Source organism: Xylocopa sonorina, chromosome 6 (genome assembly GCF_050948175.1).
Source record: "Xylocopa sonorina isolate GNS202 chromosome 6, iyXylSono1_principal, whole genome shotgun sequence".
Classification (NCBI taxonomy): domain Eukaryota; kingdom Metazoa; phylum Arthropoda; class Insecta; order Hymenoptera; family Apidae; genus Xylocopa; species Xylocopa sonorina.
The window spans coordinates 6,113,844-6,124,401 of NC_135198.1; the positions used below are offsets into that span (position 1 = coordinate 6,113,844).

General features: G+C 32.1%; 1 protein-coding gene across 1 annotated transcript; it reads left to right on the forward strand.

Annotated features, from left to right (window-relative positions):
* Positions 1-6,030: 6,030 nt before the first annotated feature.
* Positions 6,031-7,925, forward strand: LOC143424600 (uncharacterized). The gene has a single exon (XM_076896747.1). It carries the CDS (start codon positions 6,048-6,050, stop codon positions 7,908-7,910), a length of 1,863 nt encoding a protein of 620 aa, XP_076752862.1. The 5' UTR covers positions 6,031-6,047; the 3' UTR covers positions 7,911-7,925.
* The last annotated feature ends 2,633 nt before the right edge of the window (positions 7,926-10,558 follow it).

Here is a 10,558-nt window from a genome sequence, read left to right on the forward strand (position 1 = left end):
CTGATTTTTTTCGAACTGAACGTACAATCACAACTGTTCGATTATGACGTCGATATCCACAGCTGTACGCGTTTTTACGGTATATAAATATACATTTAGCAGAATTAAAACCTAATCCAACAAAGTAGTAAGCAATTAATGAAAATTTAATATCTCTATTCATATCTGTACTGTTCTAATGCAATCGTATGTGTAACATAGTACTCTTCTTTGTAATTAATGCTATTACTCGTATAAATAGTGCTTTTGCTAATGTACACGCATATGCACATGTACATAAATACAGTTTGTATGCGACCCAAGTTCAATTAAAAATTAATGGTTTTTCATCCAATTTTTTTTAGACCATAGACTTCGATTAGTTCACATTTTTAAAATATCATCGAGTAAATTTCCATCTAATTTTACTAAACTCGTGTAGCGTAATATTCATAATAATATGTCGCACGTAACTATGTCATTTCCTTGTTAAGATCTGAGTGAGAGTACAAAAACTTGGTACATTCATTCAGTAGACGTTTCTTATATTACATATAGCTTGGGATATACATTAATTTATTTATTACAGAAAAAGTAACCCTTTAGAGAGTATCTGTATTCAGAGAAGTGCTAGCACGTAGACTAGCTAATCTCCCGCTTGATTATATCTTGCGGTAACAAAAACAAAAACAGATCCCGAAAATCGCATCATTGTTTATATTCTCCTGATCGGTGTTGTGTATATATGTATATATATATATATGGACTGGCGATTACAGTTATCTAACTCTTAATGGAAAGTTGTAACCGTCTTACCTCAGTAAACGATTAAGAAAACGGTGTTCATAGCCTTCGAAACTTATTTAAAGAATCTTACTTGTCCTAGTTTCTAATAGTATTAAATAAGGTGTAAATCCCTGAAATAAAGGTGATTAATTATAGGATACTAGATTTTGCAAAAAAATGCAATACTGCAGTATGTACATAATGTTATCGATATGTCGGTGATAGGAAACGGGCGATTTCTTCTATTGGAACTTTCACAAATTTATAGTATGATTTACTTCTGTGCGAGAGTCGAAAGAATATTAAAAAAAAAAATTTAAGTAATAATGAGAGTAATATAATATGAATACTAATATGATAAGGAAGTTTATCAGTTCCAAAGCGAGAAATAAAATAATGCATGCTGTGTTTGTTCTATATAAATACCGTTGTATGTATTTACTAATGTAATGACTAGGATTAGAATGACTCACAATGACGACCGTCCAATGCAAAGTGGCTTCACCTAGTGCTACCATTTCTTGTTGGACAATTGCCGTTATATTTTAATCAAATAAAATTAACGCTCTTGTTTGTAATTGCCTAACTTATGTTGTAACGCGGTTGAGAAGATCCAATTATATCTAAAAAGTCTCAACTATGTGCTATAACATTGCATGGCACAAAAATGTATTCCGTATAATATTATCTAAATTTTTCAAACAATATCTTTTCATATTTTTTTAATAAAACTTTAATAATTTCTTCAATAAAACTATTTTTACTTTTGTTTCCTTGCATGTTTTTTTTTTAAATGTTGGTAATACATCTCCCTATGTAAACTTTCTTTAGAAAATATCACTATACTTAGTGTACGTACGAATAACATTCTCGCTAAGATTTTATTTTTCAAACGTTTATAATTTGAGCCAGTCTATGAAATAAAAGATTATACTTTTATATTAACAATAATTCTAGTAACAAAGTATTTAGACTTTAATTGATTGAAAGTTATAAAGATTCATAGTGTTTGCTAGCCTGTAATATTGGCAAGCTTTGATTATCGTAAATTTAAAGATAAGTCGATAAGATTATCCTAAAAGATAAATTATATAGGTATCTATACATGTACAATTTCTTACATATGTAATTATAAGATATCAGGTACGTCACTTGGGTCATGCAACAATATACAGTGCATATCTCTTAATTTTCTTTTACAAACATCTGCCATTAGCTACATTCAATGCCTACTTAAACTCACTTTGATGAAATTCTTATTATTTGTATAGTTAGCATTTATTAAATTCAAATTTAGATCAACATACGTACATAGTTATTTCTTTTGCAACAAATATATTAAGAATAATATTGCTATCTGTGTATAATGTATATGCTTTTGAAATCGATGAAATTTTTCCCGCTGGCAGCTGTACGTTGCACGTCATTGAATAAACAGACTCATATAACCGTCTACTGTGCTTTTTACATTTACAGTTGCAGTTCTTTTTTTTATATATGTATACGCGTGTAACATTATTAGAATTTACTTATTCTTTCATTTATATTATAATTTAACTTTGAGGGACAATATTGTACATATTATATAGTCTTCTGAATAATTATGCATACATAGATTAAAAAAATATTTATATTCGAAACAAATGATCCTCGTCAAATGAATTTATCATGCTTCTATTTATTCTTTGTGTAAGTTATGTTTGAATCAGTATCTTACAGTTTTTTTTTCTAAAAAAACATACAACATTGGAATTAAGATAATTATAAGCGACAAAGAAAAGCGATTATATTTATGCACATTTTGACGTAATTCATACAAACTGTTTTTTATATTGTACTTAAACCTCTGGTTATGGTCTATACATACATAATGTAATAAAATAATTGCAATACGATAAAAAAGGTATAAATATAAAAATTTAAACGATATGTATTAAGTTTACTTCGTAAAAGTTGTAATGATTCCTCTAAGTAGCTGAGATTAACTACGATTATATATAATAGTTAAGTTTGAATTGGAAGAGAAACCTTATCTCCTGAAACTAACAGTAGAAGTACTTAACGCACACTGGCAACCCGGCTATCTGATTTGCCAGGACGTCAAAGCAATGCATGCCACGTACCGACGCATTCGAGGTTGAGTCAGCATTCAGTCTTGTAAAGGAGGAGATTACGATGCATTCAATCATATAATTCTATGAAGCGCGTATCTTGAAACCATTCTGGAACTATTCTGTACATTTTTAAAAATTATTATTTTAATCTTGCATTATCAATTCCTGTTTTTTTAAGTCATTATCGACGACAGTTGCTGTGAATAGTGCGCGCAATTTCATTTCTTCTAAAATATGTATCGTAAAGTGTATTTTTAAATATATTGTTCAAAACAATGTGCGGTAAGTAAATTTTAATCTCATTCAGCTCTGTAAAAGCCGTCGCAAATATTTATTGGCTCACTATTATAGATGATGTTAGAAATATTTAAGTATACCTGTAATTTGAAGAACTTATAGATGTGCTGCTTACTAGAATTCATATTATTCAAACTCATTTGATTCGAAAAGTGTTTGTAAAACAATATGAATTTTTCGATTCATTAATTGAATAATTGAAAACTTTGATCCTACCTTACTTGTGCAAACGTATAGTGGCAGTTGTCCAATAGGATATAGTTCCATCTAGTATCGTTATCTTTCATTGGGCGAACGCTGTCATACGTTTATACCAAATATATAGTAAAGCAGAATCAAAATTAGTATTGGACATTCCAACATTTGGTGATGCGACCAATTGTTCCTGGGAAAGCCCCTTACTGTAGAGGTACTCCGCCCCACTCCTCCTGAACGTACTCTCGTTAGTTGTATAACAGAGGGATCGATGGATTTTCCGTTGAGAAGTAATCATATTCGCATTACTTACGCGTTCATCACGTGCTGTCATTGTTTCAACTATATTTCTGTAACACGTAAGAAACATTAACTCCCAGTATAATTTAATCTAATTTAAGCGAAATACGCAAAGACAAAGTGATCATTGTGATAGCGGTTTGTGAGAAACAAATAAATAGCGGATAGAGATGTCGGTTGTTCTATAGTCTTCAGTTGTCGAGCCGAGTAACAGGTCTCCATCATTACAGGCGATGATTATTAACGTTTGATTGTTCGTCCTATCTGATATTTTCATATCGTGTATTTTATTCGTTCGAGTAAGTTCGTGCACATAAATCATTTAGAGAAAGCGTTTGGTTAAATGCATGTGTGTTAACTGTAACATTAAACTCGCGTGTTCAGTATTCTATTTATATTTGCTACACAGCATTATATAAAAGATCTGTTATTTTTTTTTGAAGTTACAAAAGAGTTTTGTTGTGATGTACAATGGCAAAGACAAATGAAGTGTATAAGGTTTTCATTGAAATACTGTCAACGTATACCAGTTGACGTATTTTTATTGCTGTGACTGAATATAGAAAAAGTTGTTAGGTTTGGAACATAACCACTGAAGAATCTGACGCAATTATGTAAGGTGTAGCGTGCGATTAAACTTCTGTGCAAAACTTGTCTGGTAAAAGGTTAGTTGACATTTTATAAAGTATAATGTTTATATTAAGTTATTATTGTATACATTATACTAATACTAATTTTAACTTGAAATTTTATTTCATTTTTTCTACTAATTTTTATATAATATATATGTATATCTATATTCGGCACAGTTATAGTTTACATTGATACGTTTCGAACTCTGTGAAGTGTGAAACATAATTAATCTTCGATACTTGTAACTTGCAAAACTACTAACTTGTAACATGTTACACTCGACTTGGTTGAAATTTTGATGATAGTCTCATTTTGCATAAGAAATGAAAGTTAAGACTTAAAATTTTGTAAAAAGTATTTTAACATTGTAATGTAAACATCGACGAAGAGCGTTACCAGTCGTGGCGCGACAGTCGATTTGAAAAAATATAAACGAAATCCAAACTATAAAATACGATATGTAGCATGAAGGATAGCTTTATGTATGTATTTGTCATATTTTGCTCTACTTCAACTAAGTAGTACTGCAATTTTACTATATGCTACATCGGTAACGTAGGAAGTGATATTACAGTAGTAAAATGTTAAGTTTTAGTTTTTGCGTCCTTAAAAATCCTCTTCGTATCGTTCGATTCGTACTTTCAAATTTGTATCTAAATAAAAATTTGGTCCCCTCTCTGCATTTCAAATATGACAAGCAACAAGACTCTTTTGTGTTAATAACGATCAGGCATGGTTCCGAATAAACAAACAATAATTAAAGCGTAACAGTATTACTGTACTAATTTAAAGACTTCTACCTAAAGTTATGTGATTACGATTAAAGTTGTGAATCAAATTTACCGCGGTGGAGTAGCGCTTTTTTTCTAATAAGTTAGTTCTCGTATCCTATGGTAACTAAAAGAAGTGCTTTACCTTCTGCTTCTCTGCTGAAAAGATATATTTTTGATAACAGCTTATAGAGGGCAGTGCAATGTTTAATTGTATAGTGACCAATATGTGTGGAGCTCACGCGAACGCTGACTATGACTTGGATAACTTTAAATAATATTTATTAACTAAATTTCAAAATTTATTTAAAACCATGAGAGATAGAAATTTGCGTATGATATTCAAATCGTATACATATAGAGATGAAAGTAGTTAATTACAAATGTAGGTAATAAAGTATAACTTTCCTTGGAGAAATTTCAGTTTCTAATTAAATAGTTGCAACTATCTCAAAATAAAGACTGACACTATATTTTCCATTCGATAACTATTGATATTGCATGTTGGGAAATTTTGTATTATCTTATCTCGTTAGTTTCGACTAAAAGACAGCAATTATAAAAGAATAAAGTTAATCTATAATAGTACAGATATTAAATATAAAAATGTCTATTGAGCAGATAGTACTTACTTAGATTACTATTCGATAGTTATAGTTGCAGACGGTTAATCATTTGGGGGAGATCATCGTGCGATTGCAGAAATCCGAAAAGGAAACGTGCTTCATCTGTAATAGTAATTATAAGGGTAAGAACGATTCTTTTCGAAATATTTATATTAAAATTTATTATTTAATGAGATGTATTAATGGCAGTTTCTTTTTTTCTTCTTCAATCCATTTCGTCGAACATTCACGTAATTCGTGACGTTGATGGACGATGTTTATTTGTGTGCATCACTTGTGCTGAACTGGTAAATACAAAGACAGGATACGATATAATGATTATTGCGATGGCTGATTTGGTAGAGAAGATGAATAGTTTGAGTACCAGTGACTCCAATTGCAATAAGTGTAATCACACGAAACCATTATGGGATTACGAAAATTTAAATAATTATCAGAAGAAAGCATACCAGGAAATAGTTGAATTGTTTAACAGTGGCAATGGTAAAGTTGTCATGATCGATACCGACAGTGGAACCGGTAAAACGTTTCTTCTGTCCACCTTGGCTAGTAACGAAGATGCGGTGATATTCCTTACATTCAGGAAAGACCAAGCGAGCGAACTTAAATGCAACAACATTGATGCGTACACTTATATATCCTTTAATATGCATTACTTCAACATGTTATATCACCAAGCGGTTCAAATGTTTAAGATGTCCAGCGACAACAACGTCCAGGAACTTTACAAGTTAATCGTGTACTCGAAAAAATTCGTTTCAGAAGGCATGAAGACTATCATTTTGGATACATACACTATACCTCCGCCAGCTATGTTACTTTTATTGTACATACTGTCGATTAAATATAATCATTTACGCTTTATCTTTTCTGGAAACAGTATGCAACTGGGTGCCATCGGTAAATCGGCGTTTCACAACGGAAGCAATTTCCATATCGTTCAACTGTTGACTGACTTGACTATAAACAGATTGGCTGAGAACATGCGAACGTGCGATTCTATACTCGAGGAAAAAGTATCGAGTTTTCGTAAGATCCTTCGAGATTTCAAAGCCACCGGAGACATACCGTTTTACTTCAATCTACGTTATGCTCTTTACTGTCTTTTCCGACCGCAACACTTCACAGAGGAACGTTTTGACACCGTTTACATAGCTCAAACCCATAAGAACATTACATCTCGTTTAAATCGTTTCGTTAAACACCTGCAAAAAATTGGTAGGCCCTACTTGGAGGCACCATTTTATTATGAAGACAAAAGCGGCTTTAGTATCGCTCTACCTACGATTCGGAAAGGTAAATTTTTCCCTTTCTTGCTATTAGTAGAAGGATACAGATACATATATATAAACCATCAAGGGGTTCACCATGTCGTTCTGCTAGAAGAACTGTTGTTCAATGATAATTATATCGTTGCTGTGACGGTTCGTTTTATAAACGACGATCATCACATGGAGAGAATCGAACCATGCAAGCTTAATTATTACCAGATTTTACCAGCCTATCGTGAATGGTTATTAAAGGACGTTAAACATGCAAACGGTGATATATGGCAATTCCCCTTGCGTCCATATGCGCTTACATATCACGCTACATTAGGAAAAACAATTGAAAAGGCAAACGTAGAGCTCAGCACCGATTGTACTTATGGTAATTTTGTATACACCGGCCTTTGCTCTGTGCGTCATCATTTTGATATTCATAAAATTCATAACGAACGAGATCTTTTGGGATACGTGGTAACAGACTATATGGAAAACGAATGCAACGACACCAAATATTATTATCGTTGCCCGATGCCAAATGCTAACAGCTATAAAATCTTGCAGTATGCGTATAACAAAGGTGTTAATAAGTTCATAGAGAGCATTGAATGGAGCGACGTTGACAGCATAGATCAGTTCGAATGCAAAAAGTCCTCGGAATATTTACGGATTGAACGCGGTGCGTACAAGAAATTGGGCAAAAAAATCGACACTCCGTTAATGCAAATAGCCAGATTTATGAAAGAAAGGCCAGATGTAATACTTAACACGATAAACAAAGCACCTGCTAACGATCTTAGTAACGGAAAAAATAATAATAACAACAACAACAACAACAACAACAATAATAATATAAAGAAAAAGAATCAGCAAGATAAAAAATCAGATGCATACATGTATTTACAAAATGAGTATGCTCAGTGGGCTGCTGGGAATAAAAAATAACTAACCGTATAAGTATTTGCGCAAATTTTAAAAGAAGTTCATATATATATTATTTTTATACCTTATAAACGATTTTGCACATGAATGCCTTAAATATTTCCGACTCATCGTTAGTCTTACCGGAGATATATTCTTATAACATAAGGTTATACTTTTTTTATTTTCATACATTAATCATACGTTTAAAATGACTGTTTTTATTTTGTACTGCATTTCTCATTTATTTCTTGTTTAAGAAATAGGAACAACTGTAATATCCAAAATCTTAATCGATTTGTGTAATGAGAGTGAATCTTAGTTTTCCTGTGTATGTTATTTTATTTTTTTTATTTTGTCGTGTATGTTACAATTTACGTTTAAAATTTGTGGGTAAATTTTACTGTTATGCGACTAAATTTATAATTTCCAAATATTACTTGTCTATGAAATGTCACAATTTTAACAGATATAAAAAATTCCGACTCTAAGAAATAAGAACCACTCAAATGTAGAGTAGTATATTTATAATAATTTTCGAACTTTTTTAAATTCAACTATTTGATATATATGTATACATATAAATTGCCCTTCGGTTTTGCGATCATGTTTTATAGTTTTGTAGAAGACAGAAGTTTTGTCGTTTTATTTTGAAGTTTTTTAAAATATCCGCTATAGTTCCTTTTAGTTTACTTATTTATGTATAAATACATGAATTAAATAGAGTTGAAGCATATTAACGGTAACAGTGATACCAAACCATTCTTTTAAATGATCATTCCGGTACCATGGTAATTTTTGTAGCACATTTATTTATAATGAAATACAATTAAATAGCACATAATGTATCGTTTTGTATTAAAAGAAATACTTCAATACTTCTACTCATAGACATTCGTAGTATCGTATTTATGTGTGTGATAATATCTTTTATCTAACATTTGGTTCTGTGATTCCTACATGTATTGGATAATAGCAATAATTTTTAAGAAATATGTGAGAATATAGTTGTTTTGAATACTATCAGAGAAACAGTGTTTTTGTTATTTTATTTTTTTACGATTTTAGTATTGAATTATTTGTTTTTGTAAGTAGGCTATTTCAATGATTAAACGTTAAGTAAAATGTCTGAATTGTTACTTCGATTATATAACTGCATATTATGTTATTATTTAATAAGAGAGGACATTATGTGATGAAGAAGAAGAGAGAATGAAGAACAAACATAACTGAGTTAATACTAAAATATAAACGATTTTCAAAAATACTTACTAATTGAAATCAAAACCTACAATTATGCTGTTCGCAAAATTTGTAATTACCTCCTACTAATTCTAAAAGATATTTCGAAATATATTTCGAATAATCAAAGACAATTAATCACTAAGTAGAGTTCTAAGTATCCGATGAAAATTTTTGATTAGGAACGTAAGAAGAGTTATAAATGTTTATAATATTTTATATTACAATGTTATAACCAAATGAATTTTTAATAAATTTTGTGAAACATTCTATTAAGCGATCTGTGTATATTTCTAATTACTATACTCGCAGTTCTTTTACGAACATCAATTACACAGATAAAAAATGTTTCGTCAATACATTATTCCCTTAATGTCAAATTTAACTTTCTTACTAATATACTACTAGGGATTTATAAATTACTACACTGTTAAAAATAATAAATAACGTAACGAATAATTGTTAATAATGTAAATGTTAAGTTCGTCCGCGTCTCAGAAAACGTAGATCGTTGTTTCTGAAACAGGATATATCTTATAAATTATTTTAGCGTCAAAACTAACAAATATTGTAACGAATAACTGTTAATAATTTCACTTGCAAGTGGTCCACTTGACACGAAGTCCGTCCGTATCCTAGAAAACGTGGATCGTTGTTTCTGAAACAGGATATATCTTATAAATAATCGCAGCGTTAAAACTAACAAATATTGTAACGAATAACTGTTAATAATTTCAATTGCAAGTGGTCCACTTGACACGAAGTCCGTCCGTATCCTAGAAAACGTGGATCGTTGTTTCTGAAACAGGATCTATCTTATAAATAATCGTAGCGTTAAAACTAACAAATATTGTAACGAATAATTGTAAATAATTTCACTTGCAAGTGGTCCACTAGACACGAAGTCCGTCCGTATCCTAGAAAACGTGGATCGTCGTTCGCGAGGAGTGGGGAAGGGCGCGCGTGTTCGCCGGGTGCGTGACTTTGACAGGACGCGAGCGAGGGTAGCGCGCAGACGATTATGGGGAGGGGTAGTGCGCCGTCAGTATCCCGCGGACCATCGACGAGTGCGGGTCGCGTTCTCGTTATTACGTTCTTTACGCTCGCGTATCCTCCAAGAATTGTTAACACTCGCGTCCGTAACATCGTGTAATAATCGCGAACGTATTCGAGTGTTCGTTGTCCATCGTTCGTTCCTGCGAATCGTGTCCCGTCGTCGTCGATTCGTACGTTCCCGTCGCTGGTCGTTTAACGAGACGCGTGGTCGGTAATGTAGCGGATCAACAATTACCATTCGTGATGATCGTTCGCGCGAGTAAATTTCCCTGTCCGATTCGCGAGAGATGCGATCGCTGACGCGTACGCGGAGCTGGTTTACGCGCGATCAAACCGATTTTGCGCCGCGAATTACGGCCTCCGTCGATCGAGGG

Excerpts from the sequence above, each read along its gene's own strand:
- LOC143424600 (XM_076896747.1), top strand. The coding sequence starts at position 6,048 with ATGAATAGTTTGAGTACCAGTGACTCCAATTGCAATAAGTGTAATCAC.